Raw genomic sequence first — 22,435 nt, forward strand, 5'->3', positions numbered from 1 at the left:
ACGTTGCCTCATCATGAAGAAGTTTGACCCTTCCAGGCTCATATTCATATTATTCTGTATTCATGCTTTTAGCTCATTTAATCTATGATCACGTCAGAGACGATGATGAACCTAAAACTTATTTTGCTTGGTAGAAATTCATGAAAGAAAAGCTATTGCTTTAAAAAAGGTCTAAAAAAAAATGCAGCAGATATGCTTATAATGAGTTACTTGTGAAGTTTTTAAGTAGTTTATATTTCAGGAGGTATTTGTATTATCAGCTGGTGGAGACACTGGTTATAATGGGAATGAATAACAGAGAATGTATTTAAAAAGACCGACTCTAAAGAACTGAATTGGAGATCCTTCTGCGATTCCCACCGTCACCATCTTGTCTGTGTCATGCATGATGGGTGATTGACATCCATCAAACTCTAAGCTGCCTGTAGCTAAGAGCTAAGTAAGCTAACAATAGCTAACTGGCTAGCAGAGGTTACAGCTTTGGTGCACTGTTTGGCGTCTATAAACCGCTGATGTGCTATATTCCACCTTCTTGCTGTAAATACACCTGAGCTAATCCAGAGCTAACTGGTGTTAAGCAGCTAATGAAAATAGATGTACTAAAGCTAAGGCGTGCTGTTAGCTGGCTAAAATCCATGACACATTCTGCCTTCTTTCCAATCCATGCCGAATTTTGATATGAATTACCTCTAAACCAGGGGTGTCCAAAGTCGGTCCTCGAGGGCCGCTGTCCTGCAGGTTTCCCATGTATTCCTGTTCCAACACATCTAGCTTCCACTAAATGGATCAAACAGCCAATGACATGCACAACTGATTAAGCTCTACTACTAATTCATTTGAATCAGGTGTGTCTGAGCAGGGATACATAGAAAACCTGCAGGATTCTGGCCCTCGAGGACCGGAGCTGGACACCTCTGATCTAAACGGAAGAGTTTAGAAGTAATTGTCATAAAGGTAAACCTGATCTATTAAACCTAAAATGTTTTTTGTACCAGGCTGTAAACATGTTTATTTCTGCTGTAAAATCCCCATAGACTCCCATGTTAAAAAGACCAACTTCACAGCAGAAATAAACATGTTTTCTGCTGTAAACATGTTTACAGCAAAAATAAAGACGTTTACAGCCAGGTATAACACATTTGAGGTTTAATAGGTCAGGTTTACCTTCATGACAACTGTGTGGGGAGTGATTTTTTTTTTTTAACTCCTCCATTTAGCAATAGTTTTGTATTGAACTTCTGCATAATTAGGGGTGTGTCCTTTTGATTGACAGTTGCCCGATCTACCGCTTCAAGGAGGAACGTAGAACAACCGCGGTTTTGAGCCAGTGAACAACATGACTTAACTTTAGCCCGCTTATGTTAGCTGGTTAGCTCCTGTTAGCTCAGTTAGCTCTTAGCCAGAGGCAGGTTGGACATTGCTAGAAGTCAATCATCCAGCCCCACGATCACAGCCCCCTTCTCAGCTCTACTTCTTTGCCCATTTTTGTGTTTTCCTGGAGAGACGACACACGTGACCCTGCCAAGATGGCGATGGTAGGATCCGCCCACCGAGCTTCAATTCAGCTCTTCAGAAACCTACGGGTGATGTCACGGAGGCTCCGCCCATCTTATCTACAGTCTGTGGGTGCCTCGTGTATGAAGTGTTTTATATCAATAAAAATTTGCTTTGGATGCTCCTCATCTCGGCGTGTTTATCCGCTGGATCTGCCATTTCTATTATCTTGAGCACTGCGCTTCATAGTACACTGCAGATTTTTTCATTGTCATTTATAAATTTACAGTAAAGTAATGTCTGAAGTACAAAATGAAATCCTTTCGTTCAGTAAATCCAGCGGAGCAACTTATCGTCTCCTGAAGCGTCTTACAAACTCCAACAAGTTGCAATAATGTCAGACGTCTTTAGATTTGGCCGCACAAATTTTCCAATCATAAAATATTCAGAACAGACTAAAGTTTCTGGATAAAAATAAAGTTTTAACAATATTTTGCCTCAGTTGCACTTTGGATAATTTAATTGACTTCTTTTACATTTTATCATACATAATAAATGCTATGTGCATCTATTTACATATTTGATCAAATAACAATAATTTATTCATTTTATTTCAATTTATAAAATTAATTTTTAAATAAATTGCCTTGACTTCACATATATTCCCTTCCAGAACAATATCTGGACTAAGTGTGGTTCACATGTCAAGAACATGTGAACCACATGCAAATATGAATGTTTTGCACATGTGGACCAATTGTCAAGAACCTGTGAACATGTGCAACTGTGGTTTTGGAACTATTACATGTCATCCACATGTGATTCACATGAGTCACATGTGATCCGTATGTTTTTCACATCGTCTTCACATGTGCCAACCATGTGATTTGCACAGAATTCACGTTTTTTGCGTGTGGCATGAAGATGTTACAAAAACACGTATTTGCAGATACAGTTTCCATGCGTATATGTGCATCCTGAATACATCTGAAGAACATGTGAATCAGGTGGTTGGCACATGAAAGGAACTTGTGATTCACATTTTCCGAACATGTGCTATCCCTATCAGGTTAACATGTTATTCGCATGTGAAAAACGTGTCACATAAAGGTGTTTCATTGCACATGATGTAATTCACATGAGAAAGCTTATGCAGGCTAAAATCGGTTTGCACATGTGAAGAACATGTGAATTAAATGATCCACAAGTGGATCACATGAAAACATGTGCACTTGCACATGCAGTTCACATGTGCAAGTACACATGTACCATCTGTGGTTTTAAAGGGTTAAATTTATTTTAGATTTTACATAATATTTCTACTTTATCACCTGATTTTATTCACATATGTAGTTTATTTTTACAAACTTAAACATCAAACATGTACTAAGTCCTACAGTTTTACATACAAGTATCTAAAAACTCTGAACGTTTCCTTCCCGGTAGTCGAACATCCAGTATTTCACATGATGACGGAGTTATTCATCAACCCTGAACTCACCTCGCATCTATTCAGCCAGAAAAATAGAAACGATTAGAAAACTTTCTAATGGACCGCCTGGAGGGTCTCCGCGTACCCTGATGGGTACACCTGCCCCCATTTGAGAACCCTGCTGTACAGAGGAGAGTGAAAGACGGTGGGCGGGCCGACGGGTGAGGCAGGAGTGTGACAGGGAGGTGAGGGAGAAGCAGCAGCTGCAGGACGACGCAGAAAGAAGCGCAGAAGAAGAAGAAGAACACACCTGGACTTCAGGTAGGAGATAAACGCATCATTTCACGTGAAAACATGTTTTTATTTCTGAGAATTTACTTAAAATCTGAACTTTAGAACAAAAGTTTGCAAAAGGCTGAATTCCAGCAGACAGATTTACTTTATTCCTGACTGCCCCCCCCCCCCCCCGCTCATCCCAACCCCCCATCCCCTACGCGAACGTTTTCTGTCTTGTAACGTTGAGTGAATGGCTCTGCTGTCAGGTTTCCCGGCGCTGGAATGCTCCTGAACATCCTGCATTATGAATGCTATCAGTTATGCCATGGTCTCAGCACCTCGGCGAAGGTCGCCCGGTTGCTAGGCAACTGTTGCGTCTCATTCAACATTAAAGTGGGGAAACTTGAGAGGACCCGGAGGCCTGCTCCAGAGTAGTGACAGGGATTTGTTGTTGACATCTTAGCCTTCTCTGCCAGGCTTCTTTCCACCTCTGAACCCGTTGGTGTCGGTAAAAAGTGTTCAGATTGATCCAGAAATCCCAGAAATGACCTTTTTGCTGGTAGTTCAGGCAACATCACACACGGATTAAACCGTTTGACATGTTTTCCCATCATGGGAAGCAGATTTTATCAACTGTCAGTAACGGATCACAGGTTTCCACGGAGACCTGTTGGGAACCTGTGGAGGTAAACCAACACCCTGCAACCCCCTTTCATCCTGGAACAGGCCTTGTTGTTTGGCTCCTGGTGGTTAAAAGCCTCCTGAATCAGCTCTGTTTATACACACACACACACACACACACACACACACACACACACACACACACACACACACACACACACACACACACACACACACACACACACACACACACACACACACACACACACACACACACACACACACACAGCGGAGGATGAAAGACAGTTGGGTTTCGTTACCATCAGCCAATCAGTGCTGCTGTTCTGACCAAAGGCGACGATGCATTCAGGGACATCCATTTGAGACCGTTAAGGTTTTACAAGTTCAGGGACTTAACAGCTTAAAATGCCTTTTTTTTTTTTTTTTTTTTTTTAATCAAAAGCAGACAAACTATTATTTAAAGTTAGAAACAGTAAAACGGTTCCAGCATGTCAGGTTTTAAGGCTAGCATGTCGTGTAGAGGTGAACAGGACGCTCAGGGGAAGGTTTGATTAAATGTGTCCTTAAAAAAATCCAGTTCAGGACGTGTATTGTGGTCGTGATTGGCTGTTGGCGACAGAGTCGGTGTCTGAATGCGGCGCTGACCTCCCAGAGAAAGGATGGCCGTTACCTGAGAGCACCTTGGAGTCTCGTGAGAAACTGAATATTGTTTAGAGGAGATAAAGTTGCAGCCGTGACCCATTTTTAAAGCAGCAACACACACGTGTGTGTAAAGCCTCACAGGGATCATGTGAAACACGGGCCGGATCGTTCAACAGTGGTCTTTAAGATCGACCATCCTGCAGCTTGTAGACGCATCCTCCGTCCAACACACCGGAACCAGATGAGGCTTGTTATCGGACTTCTGCAGAGCTGCAGAAGAAGAGTTCAGTGATCTGAACCAGGTGTGTTGGAGGACAGATGCATCTAAAGGTTGCAGGACGGCAGGTTTCAAAGAGCGAAACTTTTACCCCAAAGAACAGAAACCCACCTGATTTACCGAGTTACACTGGATACCAATAATTAGCTTGATATGGCGCTTAATTTACACCTAAACTATTATATTTATTCAGCTGCAGATGTGGCTGGAAGATTCCTGAAGTTCAATTCAATTCAATTCAACTTTATTTATATAGCGTCAAATCACGGCAATGCCATCTCAAGACGCTTTACAGACAGAGGGGAAAACATAATGAAGGCCAATTCATAACAGCCTATATAAGGAAACCAACAGATTGAGTTGAGTCCAACTCAATCTCCCATCCTGAGCAAGCACACTGGCGACAGTGGGAAGGAAAAAACTCCCTTTTAACAGGAAGGAAACCTCCGGCAGAACCCGGCTCAGGACAGGCAGCCATCTGCCTCTGCTGTGTGGGGGGAAGAGGACAGAAAGACAACAGACAACAGGAACTGCTACTCCCGGCCAGGGAGACCTGCTGAGACAGGAGACATACATGTTAATGATGCAACACTGTTATGGGGGGGGGGGGGGGGGGGGGTAAAAGAAAGAGATAAAGAGAAAAAGAAAGAAGCTCAGTGTATCAGGAAATGTCCCTCAGCAGTCTAAACCTACAGCAGCATAACTAAGGGATGCTAACCATCCCTAGCTATAGGACTTATCAAAAAGATAAGTCTTCAGCCTAGTCTTAAAGGTGGGGAGGGTGTCTGCTTCCCTAACACTAACTGGGAGCTTATTCCATAAGAGAGGGGCCTGATAACCAAAGGCTCTGCCTCCTGCTCGGCTCTTTGACACTCTAGGAACCACAAGTAAGCCTGCAGTCTGCGAACGAAGTACTCTGCTTGGTATATAAGGAACAATGAGGTCTTTGATATATAGTGGTGCCTGGTTGTGGAGGGCTTTATATGTAAGGAGAAGGATTTTAAATTCTATTCTAGATTCAACAGGCAGCCAATGAAGAGAGGCTAAAACTGGAGAAATATGATCTCTCCTGCTGGTTCTGGTCAGGACTCTGGCTGCAGAATTCTGGATCAGCTGAAGGCTTTTCAGGGCATATTTAGGACAGCCCAGTAATAGAGAGTTACAGTAATCTAGTCTCGAAGTAACCCAAAAGCGTGAACCAGTTTTTCTGCATCACTCTGAGACAGAATGTCCCTAATTTTGGCTATATTACGTAAATGAAAGAAGGCTGTTTTAGTAACCTGCTTAATATGTGGACCAAAGGACAGGTCAGGGTCAAATATTACTCCTGATGAAGTTCTTTATCAGAATTTCTACTGGCTAATTTTACTGCATCTCACTCTTTTACCATTTATTTTTCTGATACTTTAATGGTCATACTAAAGACAAAAATGCATTTTGTCCTTTTCTGACAAAAACATTGATTCTTATAACACTTGATAATAAAATAAATTAGTTGAATTTTGAATAAAAAAAATAAATAAAACATCTTACACACCTAAACCATTTGTTAGAGATGACTCAGCAGATTTAATTCTACCCAAGACGTGGCGAAGCTCCATTTTACGTACGTTTACACACATAAATGTACATGACATTTCATATTTTGATCTAATATGAATTAATTTAAATCATTTCATTTTTTAAACTGCATTTAGAATTTTTTGATGTCCTTTATTTGGTATTTTATCGTAATTATTTAAACATGTTGTAGTATTTTGAACAGCTTTGTTGTTGTTAAAGTCTTTTAAAGAATAAAGCTGCAGTAAATTGGGACGTTCATGTAAAACATCACTATTTACATACTCCTGTGTTCCTTATGTTGGCGTTACTGGTAGACAATCGGTCCACTTAAACATTTTTACTCTGACATGCAAAATAAATATTTCTATCTTTTATTTAAAGGATAAATACAGGGTGAAACAAAATTAAGTACTTTCATATAGTCACAATAAATATAGATATTAATTCTATTTCTTTATATGTAGTATAAAGATACTAAAGATAAAGACTTTTTTTTTTCTTTAACTAGATTTAAAGAAATAAAATAAATGCCAGAAGTGGTTTTTGACGTTGGCGCCCAACTTGACCAGTACAAAGTACCCATTCAGATATTATTTTTGTTAGTTTAACACTTAAAGGTCCTGCTCTACCATTTAGTAGAGGTAAATCTGCGTGACTTTGATGAATTTCTGTTAAAAAAAGAAAATTTGTGGAAATAAATCTACCGGAGGCATCTCTACCAGTTGGTTTGGGTATGTAAAACCCACTGTTTGTTGTAACACTACTTGCTAAAAAAAAAAAACATTTTGTTTATTCTTGTCCAAAACAGAAAATAACGTTCACACTGGTCTTTTCGTCAGTGTGAACATTTAAGGGTTAATTGATCTCACACTTGCTTTGATTAGTATTCAATAACTTAAACAAATCCACATCTGGTTTACAAGCTAAAACTTTCATTATAAAAAATGATACAATGAGTTCACAAAAACATATATTGTTCATCTGCAGAGACAAGACGACCAACAGGCTCATAATTCTTAGAATAAAATTAGATTTCTGTAAAATCACATTTAAAACTCAAGTCAGGATAATGAAGATTTTAAATATGAAAAAAAAACCTCCCATACTTAAACTGATGAGGAGAAAAAAATTACAAAGGGATAAATCCTTTCAAAATAAAAGTTTAAATTAACTTAAAAGACTTAAAAAATCCTCTCCCTGAGCCGTCACCTTATTGTGGTGGAGGGGTTTGTGCGTCCCGAAGATCCTAGCAGCTATGTTGTCGGGGGCTTTATGCCCCTGGTAGGGTCACCCATGGCAAACAGGTGTCTAGGGGAGGGACCAGACCAAGCACGGCTCATAGACCCCTATGATGATGACTAACCTGGGCATGAATGTTCCCTTGCCCGGACGCGGGTTACCGGGACCCCCCTCTGGAGCCAGGCCTGGAGGCGGGGTACGAGAGCGAGCGTCTGGTGGCCGGGCCTTCGCCCATGGGGCCCGGTCGGGCTCAGCCCGAAAGGGTTACATGGGCCCCACCTCCCGTGGGCTCACCATCTGCGGGAGGAGCCGTAGGGGTCGGGTGCAATGTGAGCTGGGCGGCAGCAAGGGGCGGGGACCCTGGCGGTCCGATCCCCGGCTGCAGAAGCTGGCTCTAGGGACGTGGAACGTCACCTCTCTGGTGGGGAAGGAGCCTGAGCTTGTGCGCGAGGTTGAGCGGTTCCAACTAGATATAGTTGGACTCACCTCGACGCATGGCTTGGGCTCTGGAACCAGAACCCTCGAGAGGGGCTGGACCTTTTTCCACTCTGGAGTTGCTCATGGTGAGAGGCGCCGAGCAGGTGTGGGCATTCTCATCATCCCCCAGCTTGGTGCCTGCACGTTGGGGTTTACCCCGGTGGATGAAAGGGTAGTTTCCCTCCGCCTCCGGGTGGGGGGACGGGTCCTGACTGTTGTCTGTGCTTATGCACCGAACAGCAGTTCAGAATACCCAGCCTTTCTGGAGTCCTTGGAGGGAGTGCTGGAGGGTGCTCCTTCTGGGGACTCCATTGTTCTGCTGGGGGACTTCAATGCTCACGTGGGCAATGACAGTGAGACCTGGAGGGGAGTGATTGGGAGGCATGGTCCCCCCCCTCTGAACCCAAATGGTGTTTTGTTATTGGACTTCTGTGCTCGTCATGGATTGTCCATAACGAACACCATGTTCCAGCATAAGAGTGTCCATATGTACACCTGGCATCAGGATTCCCTGGGCCGCAGTTCAATGATCGACTTTGTAGTCGTATCGTCGGACCTGCGGCCACATGCCTTGGACACTCGGGTGAAGAGGGGGGCGGAGCTGTCAACTGATCACCACCTGGTGATGAGTTGGCTCAGATGGTGGGGAAGGAAGCCGGTCAGAGCTGGCAGGCCCAAACGTGTTGTGAGGGTCTGCTGGGAACGTCTGGCTGAGTCCCCTGTCAGAGCGAGCTTCAACTCCCACCTTCAGCAGAGCTTCGAACATGTCCCGAGTGAGGCGGGGGACATTGAGTCCGAATGGGCTGTGTTCCGTGCCTCTATTGCTGAGGCGGCCGGCCGGAGCTGTGGCTGTAAGGTCGTTGGTGCCTGTCGTGGCGGTAATCCCAGGACTCGTTGGTGGACACCAGCAGTGAGGGATGCCGTCAAGCTGAAGGAGGAGTCCTATCGGGCCTTCTTGGCCTGTGGGACTCTGGAGGCAGCTGATGGGTACCGGCGGGCTAAGCGGCATGCGGCTTCGGCTGTTGCCAAGGCAAAAATTCGGGCATGGGAGGAGTTCAGCGAGGCCATGGAGAAAGACTTCCGGACGGCTTCGAGGAGATTCTGGTCCACCATCCGGCGGCTCAGGGGGGGGGAAGCAGTGCTCCATCAATACTGTGTACAGTGGAGGTGGGGAGCTGCTGACCTCAACTCGGGACGTTGTGGGTCGGTGGAGGGAATACTTCGAAGACCTCCTCAATCCTACCAACACGTCTTCCCATGAGGGAGCAGAGCTGGTGGACTCAGGGGTGGACTCTCCTATCTCTGGGGCTGAAGTCGCTGAGGTGGTCAAAAAGCTCCTTGGCGGCAAGGCCCCGGGGGTGGATGAGATCCGCCCGGAGTTCCTTAAGGCTCTGGATGCTGTGGGGCTGTCCTGGCTGACACGCCTCTGCAGCATCGCGTGGACATCGGGGGCAGTACCGCTGGATTGGCAGACTGGGGTGGTGGTCCCCCTTTGTAAGAAGGGGGACCGGAGGGTGTGTTCCAATTACAGGGGAATCACACTCCTCAGCCTCCCTGGTAAGGTCTATTCAGGGGTCCTGGAGAGGAGGGTCCGCCGGATAGTCGAATCCCGGATTGAGGAGGAGCAGTGTGGTTTTCGTCCTGGTCGCGGAAAAGTGGACCAGCTCTATACCCTCTCTGGGGTCCTGGGGGGGGCATGGGAGTTTACCCAACCAGTCTACATGTGCTTTGTGGACCTGGAGAAGGCATTCGACCGTGTCCCCCGGGGGCTCCTGTGGGGGGTACTCCGGGAGTATGGGGTACCGGACCCCCTTGTACGAGCTGTCCGGTCCCTGTACGACAGGTGTCAGAGCTTGGTCCGCATTGCCGGTAGTAAGTCGGATCCGTTTCCGGTGAGGGTTGGACTCCGCCAAGGCTGCCCTTTATCACCGATTCTGTTCATAACTTATATGGACAGAATTTCTAGGCGCAGCAGAGGTGTTGAGGGGATCCGACTTGGTGGCCTCAGGATTGGGTCCCTGCTTTTTGCGGATGACGTGGTCCTGTTGGCTTCATCTGGTCGTGATCTCCAGCTCTCGCTTGAGCGATTCGCGGCCGAGTGTGAAGCGGCTGGGATGAGAATCAGCACCTCAAAATCCGAGACCATGGTCCTCAGCCGGAATAGGGTGGATTGCCCTCTCCGGGTCGGGGGTCAGGTCCTGCCTCAAGTGGAGGAGTTTAAATATCTCAGGGTCTTGTTCACGAGTGAGGGAAGGATGGAGCGCGAGATCGACAGACGGATCGGTGCGGCGTCTGCAGTAATGCGGGCTCTGCGCCGGTCTGTCGTGGTGAAGAAGGAGCTGAGCCAGAAGGTGAAGCTCTCGATTTACCAGTCGATCTACGTTCCTACCCTCACCTATGGTCATGAGCTGTGGGTCGTGACCGAAAGAAGGAGATCTCGTATACAGGCGGCTGAAATGAGTTTCCTCTGCAGGGTGGCCGGGCTCTCCCTTAGAGATAGGGTGAGGAGCTCGGTCATCCGGGAGGGGCTCAGAGTAGAGCCGCTGCTCCTTCGCATCGAGAGGAACCAGTTGAGGTGGCTCGGGCATCTGGTCAGGATGCCTCCTGGACGCCTCCCTGGTGAGGTGTTCCAGGCACGTCCCTCTGGGAGGAGACCGCGGGGAAGACCCAGGACACGCTGGAGGGATTACATCTCTCGGCTGGCCTGGGAACGCCTCGGGATCCCCCCCGCAGAGTTGGCAAATGTGGCTGGGGAGAGGGAAGTCTGGGCTTCCCTGCTTAGGCTGCTGCCCCCGCGACCCGACCCCGGATAAGCGGCAGAAGATGGATGGATGGATGGACTTAAAAAATATTAAACTACATATTAAGTATTGATGGGTTGTGTTACTGCAACTTAGCTTCTTATGGAGAACGGTGACATGTCTCGTGTCCTCAGTTGATAATTTATGCAATTCTGCGGCTCTCGCGATCAAAGTGTCAAACTAAATGTTCTTGTGGATCAGATCATGACTGAGTTTGAGATATATGCAGAAACGGTTGCGTTTTCATTACCTCTAGAATTATGCAAAACAAATATCACAATTTAATAAAAAAACATTTTTTAAATAAAGAGATTGCGAATGGAAACGACGAGAAGGTAAATACACCAAGACATGCTTATCAGCTACAATCCTCAGTTACTTTCAGATTAAGACACTACAGCGTTCTGAATGTTTTTGTGGTTCATGACTTCCATTTGTGTATGTTTAATCTCATCTCCTGCATGCTTTCTATGTATTCATAAGAAGCCACCACATTTCTTGTCTTTACAGATCTAAACAGAAAAACAAAACCTCATTCTCAAATCAATCACAATGCTATTGAGGTCTCACTCAGAAAGAAGAGCCCTGCCCGGGTTTTCAGCCTTGTTGACGCACAGCACTCCAAATCGAATAGATGTGACTTCCTCGCCTCCTTTATCCTTCACCCCAAGGGAGCCTGTCTTCACACCCACATCTCTGGCTTCATCTCCTCCATGGGTGACACAGGCACTCTCAAACCTAGAGCAAGGACAGCAAGAACTTCAGAGCCTCAGGGAGCGACAGCAAGTTGAAGTGGAAGAAGTGAACCGAGAGTTGGACAACGCTGTGATTGAAGCTCAGCGAGAGGAGCGGCGACTTCTTGAAAAGGTTGAGCAAGACCACAGGGAGGCCCAGCGATGCCTTAGCCAAGTGAAGAGGGAGAATGCTGCGGCTTTTCGAGTCGTGCAATCACTTGTTGATCAGCAAATCAGAAAAATTGGGCATCTGATGGAACAGATTCAAAGATGGGGCAGTACTGCTGGTGGAGCCAACAAAAATCAGCTTCAAAGAGGAGTGGCAGAGGTCACACAGCCTTGGGAAATCGCTCTAACACTGAAAAGGGTCAGTTTCTTACCAAGTCCCCAGTCCAAGACCTTACATTTTGGGGAAGTTGATGTACGTGAGCAGGGTATAACCTACACCATTGGCGTCTGTGGTATCCAGGGACAGAAGTGTGCTTTGCACTCAGGTGATACAACATTTTCAAACACAACCCCTCTTGAAATTAGAAAGGAACCACAATCAAACAAAGGTGTACAAAGGTCCAATCAAGAGGAGAATAAGACCAACAGTGGGAGTCTGCGGGTTGTCCAGAAGCTACATCTGTCTAGCTCTACAGAGACTGAGGAAGAGCTTAAATCACCCAAATCACCCATACCAAGACATCGTGGTATATCTGAGTCTTCCCAAGATGAAGAGGTAGAATCTGTGTGTTCAGACACACAGGGACAAGATCTTTTACTTGCTATCCCACCGGTTTCCAGTCAAGGCGAATCAGAAGGTGATGACTCTAATGGCAGACACAGAAAGAGGAACAACACAGGGAAAGGTAAAAGAAGGCCAAAGGCCCTCGCCCTGGTCTCATGTGAAGAGCCATCCTACCCTCCTGAAGAAATCCATGGAACATACAGAGCTGCAACAAAATCTCCACAAATCAGGCGCAAAGGTTCTTTTTCCAGGCAGAGCCTTGCAGACCTTTCCTCAAGACATCTCATGCTTTCACAACAAGGCCTGTCAAAAACAAAAACCTCAAATGAGTCATCAATGGACAGTGCAAGTCCACCATCCCCAGTGGGCAGTGAGGATTCCTGCTACACCTACACTGTGAGTACTCCTGTGGGCAGATCTGCAAAGCAAGAGCACTGCCGTTCAGTTTCCACCACTGATCTTTCTGGCAAACTACAGCCTTTAGTTAATTGTGGGGTCAGAAAGGTCAACAGAATGCGTCTTGCCTCTGAGCCTTCAAATCTTGAGCAAGGTCAAAGAAACAGCACCAAGTCTGACAAAAACACCACAAGCTCTCTGAGTCTTGTTACCCAAGGTGTGAGCGTAAATCCTGTGAGCAGGTCTCTGTCAATGTCAGCCATTGAGGATGATAAATTACACAACAAGAATGAGACGGATGGGCTACTTTTGAAAGACCTGGAGGAAGAGCTCGGTTCATCTGCACTTGACTCTGCTTATCTGGTCAAACAGTTTGGAAAACAAGGCTCAGGCCGTACCGACTTCAACTTGCCTAGCGGTGTTCATGCAACCGCTAGAGGGCAGCTATTTGTTGTGGATTGTGGTAATGCACGAATTCAAGTAACAGATCTCCAGAAGAACATTGTACAGCAGGTGTCGCCCTCAGGAACAGAAAGATCCTCGCGTATCTGCAACTACTTTGACGTGGCTGTAAACTCAAAGGGCCTCATTGCTTTGACCTGTGCTGCTGAACGAGCAGTGTTGGTGTTCAGTCGCCATGGACGCCTCCTGCAAACATTTGGAGGCACAATGATTGGATCCACCAATGAAGAGCTGGATGCACCCAGAGGGGTTACTGTTACACGACAAGATGAGTTCTTGGTTGCTGACATTAAACGCGGAAGTTTAACCGCCTTAAAACTGGACCCCAAAACTGGGGCCAGGCTAGAGCGAACAGTAGTGACTGGATATCACAGACCCTACTTGGTCGCCGCCTGTCTCACCACTGGACTCATGGCTGTATCAGAACGAGGCAGCGAATCTGGTCGTGTTCCATGCATCAGAGTCCTGGAGCCTTGCTGGAACACTATTCGTATTCTTGGTGTGTGTTCTGGTCTGGGACCTGTCCTGACTTGCCCCTGGGGCCTTTGTATTGACAGCGATGGGGATGTCCTGGTGGCCGACTGGGGGAAGCAATGGCACCGTGTTCTTTTTTACCCATCCAAGGGCGTTGGCTGGCCGCTGGTGACCAACAACCTGAACAGCCCACGGGGTCTGGCGCTTCTCCCCGACGGCCATGTGGTTGTATCAGACAGCATGAATCATTGCATCAAGATCTACCGCTACAAATGATCTGCAGAGGATGGTGAAGGATTTAAAAGAAACGTGGACAGTCACAACCAACTGCTGTCCTGATATAAGAGGATTAAATCTGTGGAACAGCCTCTACCTCCTATTTTTCATTTGATATCATGTTTGATTATCACAAAATTAGCAAAACAATTTGGTTTGAATCTGTAGTTTTTAAAATCACATTAAAAAATCACTTAAAAATATAGAGGCACAGCTACAATTCCCAGAAATGCAACAGTCTAAACAGGTATCACCAATCCTGGACCTCGAGGGCCGGTGTCCTGCAGGTTTTCCAAGTGTCCCAGCGGAAACACACCCGATTCAAATCAATGTGTGTTCAGCAGACATGAGCTGACTGTGAGACAGGGTCACCTGCAGGACACTGGTCCTCAAGCACCAGGGTTGGTGATCCTTAGTCTAAAATGACAAAAACTTTTCTTTTTTTTTTTCCTACGGAAGATAAGTTACTAGGTGCTGAAATTGAGACAATTTGCAACAGGTTAGCACAGTGATTTGGCTAGTTCCTGCTCCTTTGTGTACTAAAAAGGAGCAATGCGAAGAGGCCAAGTCTTTTAGATCTAAAGATGGGCAGAATGTCACCAGTTGGCAGCAAATTGCAGGTTCTAGATACAGATAACCTCAGATTTGACTTTATTGTTGTTACACATTATTATTGCAGCAATAATAAACAGTAAGCACATAGTATATTATGTCAATAATTTACGAGCAATTTACAGAGTGGGTACATTATGCAGATATAGACCTTAAATGTAGAAGACTTTAGGAAGGAACTCTGGACATAGTTTAAGAGGAAATGTCCAGATGCAAATGATGTAACTGGGGACATACTGGACTCACGCTGCCGATGTCAAATGTAAAAAAAAAAAAAAGAAAATCACAGGTTAAAGACACAGTACATCATGTTTCAAACATCAAAACTGCATTCCTGACCTTTTAGCACATTTGTGAAGTGGTTGCTGTCCAGCAACATCTGAGGCGGAACCTTCTGGAACAACGTTGCCGCTGGGTTTTACTTTAAACGCTGCGCTGCATGCTAGCAAGCGGTTATAAACTCATGAACATGCAATTCGGCAAAAGTTAACACAAAAACATCATCAGAGAAAGGGAGAACAAGAAAGGCAGGATGGGATGGAGGAAAAGATTTTCACTTAATTTGAATACAGTAGCTAAACTTAATGTGAAGATACTGAGGCTATGTTCACACTACAGGCTTAAGTGACTTCAATCCGGTGTTTGAGCCCCGATGCGATATGGAACCGATCTTTTCTTAACAGTCTGAACGACACAGATCTGATATTTTCTAATGCGACCCAGGCCACTCGGATATGTGGTCCTAAATCCGATATGTATCTGGTCTTTTGCCGACTTCAGTCTGAACGGTCAGGTCGCATTAATCCGACAAACGTCATTATTCTGCGTTTGTTGTTTATGAACTCTTTATCTGTAAATGCGCTCACATCACTCTCCCACGAATCCTGACTGCGACTCCGTACCCAAACGTTTCTCTCTGCCACAGCTCCACAAAGACCAAAACTTTTATTTCCTCTTCCGTAAACGTCTCCTTAAAACGAACCCATTCACAACATTGTAGCTACGGTTGGACAAAATGTTTAAAGTAGCAAATGCTCTGCTGCCGTCCATATTTACTTCTGCAAACACAAAGACGTAACACGCACGCTCACTGCACGTCGCCGTGTCTTCTACGCATGCAGGACGCTTCTGGTGCGCATGAGGTTCATACAGGAGATCACATACAAGTCACATTTGATCAGAAATGTGACCGGACTTTCAAAAAATTTGGATTTCACAAAAACATCCGATATGAGCAGCAAGCCCTGTAGTCTGAACGGAGCCTTAGTGTCCAAAACGGAGCGGGAAGAAGCGTGTACTCAATGAATTCCATCTCTTCTTGTGACAACGTCTTTACCTTTCTATTATCCTGCTTTTCCATAAGACAGGAGACTGTTTTACTGTCAGGAGAGAGCTTACAGAACAGCTTGGATGCAACATAGACGCTGAATTAGCCATCAGTTGGCGACACATCACTGAGAACATCTACTAAAGATCTATTTCCACAGAAGAATTGATTGCAAAAGTGTTATAAAAACAATTCTGTTGCGTTTACGTGTCCTCGGACGTGACGTGGTAGGTCATGTGACCAGGTCATTTCCGGTAAAGATGGCGCGGTGTGGAAAAAACAACAGTTAACTGTTAACCGCAAGTAGAAACCCCAACACAATGTCACATGACCTTGCATACGCCGCAGTTCTGAGGCTTCTGCACAGAAAACTGTTCAACGGAATCGTATTGTTTGTCTAAACTGACAAATATCGCTTTTATTTTGCAAAAAAAAAAAAAAAAAGTAATATAAACGCAGCTATTGATCTGAGACAGGCGTGTTGCAACGGGGACACTTGAAAAGCCTGCCGGACGCCGACACCCGAGGACCAGGATCGGTGATCCCTGATCTGAAGCATTAAGAGAAAAAGTCCAGCAGTGAGAGTCCAGGACCGCCGGGCGGCTGGGATCCTTCAGACCAGAACGGAACAACATTCCTCTTCTAAAACGCAGATGCTAATAATGCTCAACATCAACCACTTCTTCCAGACACATTGCAGCCATCAGTTTCACAATCAGGACATAATGTCCGTGTTCTGGTCAAATATAATGTTATCTTTACTGGGAATAAAATATGGAATATTCAGGTTGATCAATCACTGCATCCCAAGTCTGAACTTATCTGTAATAAATGTTCTAAATCTGACCAACAGCGAAGCAAACCCTCCATGTTTTCCTGTAGATGGAATTTCTTTTACCTTCAATAGTTTTTTTTTTTTTTCCTCCATTTTCCAGTGTCAACTCTTTGCTTGCAGACAGAAGTCCTGCAATATGTTTTATAAGCAAGCTTGTTTTTTTCCTTGTCTCAGACCGATCGACCGTACGGCACAGATGACTTAAAGCCAGCAGAGCTTAGATCATATTTCAACTTTTTTTAGTTTATTATTCTTGAAGCATTACGTTTTAAAATCATCATTTTAATGATCAAAAGAAATTAGACTCTTTGTAATCCTGTTAAAAAAAAATCTGTAGATGAAATATTGTGTTTAATCACTTCTGTAATCCAGTTGAAATAAACAGTTTAAACAACGTTTGTGTGTTTTATTACAAAATGTTGGAAAGATTCCAGAAAAGGATCTAAATAAGGTCAGACGACGAGATTCATGCAACGCAAGTTAAATTTTACATAAAGACATCAGTGTTCACCAAAAACAACATATTGCTTGTTTTTCTACCCAGCAAACAGAGAGTGAGTCACTTATTCAGAGAAATGAGCAGCGAGTGGATTTAACCAGACGGGACTGTTTGAGCCTCATTTTGCAACAACAGAATTTTCAGCAGATCTTCATGCAAACAGAGTCTCCCAACAAGCCCACCCACCATGTCGGGGTATAAGTGGAGGTTCAGCTGGTGCAACACTTCACAGCTCCAAGGCTGCAGAGGAGGAAAAACACCCAGATGGTCTCCAAACCGCTCTTTCTGTGCTTCGCCTTGGCTCTGGCGACGGCAGCGCCGCTGTGAGTAACGAGGAACTTTTTTTACAGGAACTGCTTGTAGTTTAGTCTCGCTGTCGACCTAAACTTTATTTCCCAACGTTTCCAACCTTTACAACGATGCTTTCTTCAGTAAAGCCTCTGAATGTGGTTAATTCTAGACAACTTGATGATTTATGAGTATTTTTTACATCCTATAAGCTGATAAAACAACGTTAGGTCGCCCAACCCCGTCTGTAAAGTGTTTCTGTTGCTTGTTTCAGTGCAACAGCATTATTTCATAATTCTGTTTGCTGGTACACACAGTTCACCAGCTGGATCAATTAAACAAACTGAACGCTGCTTTATCACCATGTTGCCTCAGCGTTATGTCACTGCATGACCCCTGACTCAGTATTTCCAAATGAAAGACAAATTATTTCTTGCTGAAGCAACAAAAAACCCTTTTTTTTTTCTCTCAACAGGCAGGATTCAGCACCAGATGGTGAGTTTTGTACTGATACAACCGCAGGCCCCACAATGCTTTTAACCATTAAAAATCCAAACTTAGGGAATGTGGAAGCTGAATGATGTCTTCAGGACAGCCTCAGTCATGTAAACAGAAGGTATAGCAGGAAAAAGGCCAACCAGTACAAAATACAGAACTATTTACTACCATCAACACAAAACTCAGCTGCTTTTCGCCTCAGAAACATTTCCAAGCTTTATTCCAGACATATATTACCATTATTTTCCCTTTTCCTGAATCATTGTTGATCTTTGGCTGCTCCTGATTGGACGTTACCGTCAGTTTAAGCTCTCTGATTGATGGAAAGTCTGACAGGAAGTGTCTTCATCATCATGTCCAGGTGAAAATAGAGGTCTCTTAGCAACATGGTGATGAAAATGTGATAAAATAATGGTGTTCTTATGGATCATTGTAGATTTATTATAGAGCAGGGTGTCTAAAGTCGGTCCTCGAGGGCCGCTGTGCTGCAGGTTTTCCATGGATTGCTGCTTCAACCACACCTGGATTCCATAAAATGGATCCAACAGCCAATGAAATTCTCCACAATGCATGATTCACCTGAGTCAGGTGTGTTGGAGCAGGATATGTGGAAAACCTGCAGGATTGTGGCCCTCGAGAGCCCGAGCTGGACACGTCTGCTATTAGAGCTTATGTCCCCATTTGATTATATTTTGGGTGGCGATTTGATTTAAATTACCATTCTCACAATTCTTCCATGTTGCTTCATTTTGTTGAGGAAAAAAAATAAAAATTTTTGCTCGTCATTTTTCTTAATTTTAGTTAGAAAAAAACAATCCAGTCACCAGAGCATCGTTCTAATGTCCAAGAAGACAATGAAAAAGATCAATAAAAACAATAAAAGTGACTATTTTTTTTAACAGATTATTTTAATTTATTTGAAAAAAAAATCTAATTTTCAACAGAAAAATACTGATTTTAAAATTTTGAAGCAAAAAATTCTGATATTCCGATTTTTTTTATTCGATTGCCGACCGCGACCAGCTATAGAGTCTCACAGTGACCTTCTGGTACCTTCGGGACAGGATGGAAATACCTAAAAACTTCTGAGATCTAGTAAAATTTTAAGGGTTAAAAGCTTTTGGACATCACTGAACAACTCTTCTTAATGAATGATAACAAATGTCCTGGAACTGCAGATGCAGCGTTGCCAGACCGATGCGAAGGCATCGAGTTTGATGCCATCACGCCTGATGAGAAGGGAAACACTTTCTTCTTCAAAGGTATCGTTTCTTTTTACATGAATATCCTCAGAATTTCTTGATGTTTGATCAAAACCAACGGTTTCTGAACAACTTCTCCTCAGGTGACCATCTCTGGAATGGTTTCAGCGGTCCAGCTCGGCTCTCCAGAGAGTACTTCAGGGAACTGAGCGGCCATGTCGACGCCGCCTTCCGTATGCACAGCAAAGACAATCCAGACGACCACGACCACATCTACTTCCTCCTGGTACGATTCGCTGACCCCTTCAGCTGGGTCTCAGAGCAGGAACATCATATCCAGCTTTAACTTTGCTGGTTTCTCCTCCAGGAAGACAAAGTGTTCAGCTACTTCAACCACAGCCTGGAGGAAGGCTATCCCAGACTCATTCAGGAGGATTTTCCCGGCGTTCCGACTCATCTAGATGCTGCCGTGGAGTGTCCCAAAGGAGAGTGCAAGACGGATAGCGTTCTGTTCTTTAAAGGTTTGCTCATGATGTTTTCACCTCATGGCCTCAAAATACGGCGACAGAAAACAATAAATCTGTTCTTCTCAAACTGAGGTCCATGGACCACCAGGGGTGTTTGTGCGCCCCCTGGTGGTACGATGAAGACATGGCCAATAATCTGATGTACAGACAAGGCAGAGCGTAATCTGGAAAGTATGGGGGGATATTTTTGGAGTATGAAGTAAAAACTATCATATCTCTGGAGATAATTGTAATAAAGTTATTCTGATTAAATGGTCTACGAACGGAAAAACCCCGGAAGATTTAAGGATCGGATCTTTCCAGTGAAAGTTCCAGAAGCAGAGACCTGATCCTTCCGGGTCCGTGAACCTGATCGGATCAGTTTTACAGGACAGTAAGAGAAAAGGAAGGTCATCTGGAGAGTTGTTGTCAGCTTTAAGGGAAAGTTCAGATATAAACCTGTCCACAGAATGGCGTTCATTTCTTTCCACATATGTAAATGTTTTATTTTACTAGCAAAAACAAAAGTGATGAATAAGGATTGTTAATTGTGATCAGTGGTCCTTTTTTCACCACCAGGACTATTTTTTATAATAAATAGTCCTGTGATTTCTGCTGGTATTGCTTCGTTTTCTGCGTTGTGACATAAAATGAAGTCACTTAAAAAAGGATGAAATTACTGGTGTGACACAGGAGACGGAAGAATCTACATATCTGTCTTCTCCATCCATCATAAAGGGGCCTTTAGAGCCGCAACTGCCATGTTTATATGAGTTTTAATTCAGAATTCTTTAAAAAGATGAAAAAAATGAGCTTGAACACCAAATTCCAAATGGAAATAAATATTCCGAATTAAACTGAAATGCAAAGCGGCGGGATTATTCTGACTGTAAAACCAAATGAAATCATTCCTCCATCATGTATTCGGCGCATGATCGTTCCTTAGTCCTGTTCTCCATGATACCATGGTACTTTCATTTCTCCCCGTCAGCTGACGGAAGTGTCAAGCTGCTGCTTATCCTCCCCCTGTCCAATCAGAAGCCTTCCCAAACCCCAGATCTTAAACAGGATTAAATAAAGGCGATTAAATGTGGTTTCAATGTAAACCTCAGTTTGGAATGACCATATCTACGTAAACGTGAAGGAGAATACTTTCATTCCAAATGATTTAATCCTGAATAACTAATTCCAAATAAAACATCATGGAACCGTAGCCGGAGTTATTTACTGGGAGGGTTCCCGTTGCCTCATCCACTCATTTATTCACTGAACTGCTGAGACTGATGAAGGGTCGTGGGGGGAGCTGGAGTCCATCCCAGCAATCGTTGGGCGAGAGGCGGGTTCCACCTGGACCGGTCGCCAGTCCATCACAGGGCCAACACAGAAAGCTCACACTCACTCCCAGCTACAATTTAGATTTACCAATTAACCCAACATTAAGCTGCCTCCACTATATAGATAATATTTTACAAAGGACCTAAACTGTCTGAAATGTGGTGGGAAAACGTTGTACTATGAGAGCCTGATGGGTTCCGAGGTGCTGTGTGAGAACCACTGACCCAGTTTATTCAAATAAAAAACTAGCGGTCTGCATCATAATCCAGAAAATTGCTGCTGTTTTATTTCCACGTTTTTGTTTCTAAAGTAATTATTGGTAAGCTTCCTCTAAAGCAACCTCCTTTCCACTCTGCAGAACAGAATGTGCACGTTTACGACATTTCCACAAAGACAACAAAGACCAAGACGTGGTCCCGCCTGCCTCGCTGCACCTCGGTTTTCCGCTGGTTGGAGCACTACTACTGCTTCCACGGACACAACTTCACCCGCTTCAACCCCATATCTGGAGAGGTGACGGGGAATTACCCCAAGGATGCTCGCAGTTACTTCATGCGCTGTTCAGACTTTGGTGAGTTTTACGTAGAAAAGAAAGTCACATGTTGCGTTATTTAATAAAGAAATGAAAGGATTAGCCTGACTGAAATGTGCATTTTTATGTATCTATTGCAGGTCATGGAGGTGGTCATAGATCCCGCAAATGCAGTGATGTCAAGCTAGATGCCATCACAACAGACGATGCAGGCAGAACTTATTTCTTTGCAGGTAAAGTAAGATATGAAAACATATCACGTGAGTGATATGGGAGTGTGTATATTTTGTTTTTCCAAAGGGCACATATATTATACTAAATCTTATTTTAACAGCGGCGTAGAGCAAAAACTTATTGTTATTATGGTTGTAAATAATACAAGGAGCTACTTTCTCCTCGACTTCTTACTGAAATCACAAGTATCAGGAGTCTTTCTATCTTTTATACTGCCTTCACATTTGTGACATTAAAGAAAAAAAAAGGCATTTGAAATATTTCGCTCTTAGCAGAAAGATAGTTACTGCCATTAGAGTCAAGTTACCCCAATCACAGCACAGCAGGCTAGCAGAAGCAACTTAGCAATTTAATTACCTAATGATGGAGGAAATCGGTACATTTTGAGGAGAATTTATTAGTCACAGCCATTTTTCATTTAGATAAGAAGAAATAAACATATACACACACAAAAAAAATTACAATTGACTTATAAACTTCCGTGGCTTCTGAAATATGACACCAGCAACTGCTGTAACTCAGATGTGTAAAAAATTATTTTGAGCTCATTGAAGAAGAAATAAACACAATTTAAAGGCACAATTTTCCAGAAGGATATGCAGAAGAAACATCCAGCCTTGCTTTTGTTAGTGATGGTAGCAGTAACATG

At 44.2% G+C, this 22,435-nt stretch overlaps 1 protein-coding gene across 1 annotated transcript in view; it reads left to right on the forward strand.

The window, feature by feature from the left end:
- Window positions 1-17,455: 17,455 nt before the first annotated feature.
- The window catches only part of LOC306774168 (uncharacterized protein), a gene marked incomplete at both ends in the record, with an annotated part of 26,316 nt that continues 21,336 nt past the window's right edge, over window positions 17,456-22,435 (forward strand). The window contains 7 exons of the mRNA XM_079264148.1: window positions 17,456-17,514; window positions 17,955-17,974; window positions 19,156-19,239; window positions 19,323-19,465; window positions 19,547-19,700; window positions 21,379-21,591; window positions 21,693-21,785. Coding sequence (XP_079120274.1) covers window positions 17,456-17,514; window positions 17,955-17,974; window positions 19,156-19,239; window positions 19,323-19,465; window positions 19,547-19,700; window positions 21,379-21,591; window positions 21,693-21,785 — 766 coding nt within the window. The remainder of the gene's footprint in view (window positions 17,515-17,954; window positions 17,975-19,155; window positions 19,240-19,322; window positions 19,466-19,546; window positions 19,701-21,378; window positions 21,592-21,692; window positions 21,786-22,435) is intronic.

This window comes from Telmatherina bonti (genome assembly GCF_933228915.1).
Source record: "Telmatherina bonti genome assembly, chromosome: 24".
NCBI lineage: Eukaryota > Metazoa > Chordata > Actinopteri > Atheriniformes > Telmatherinidae > Telmatherina > Telmatherina bonti.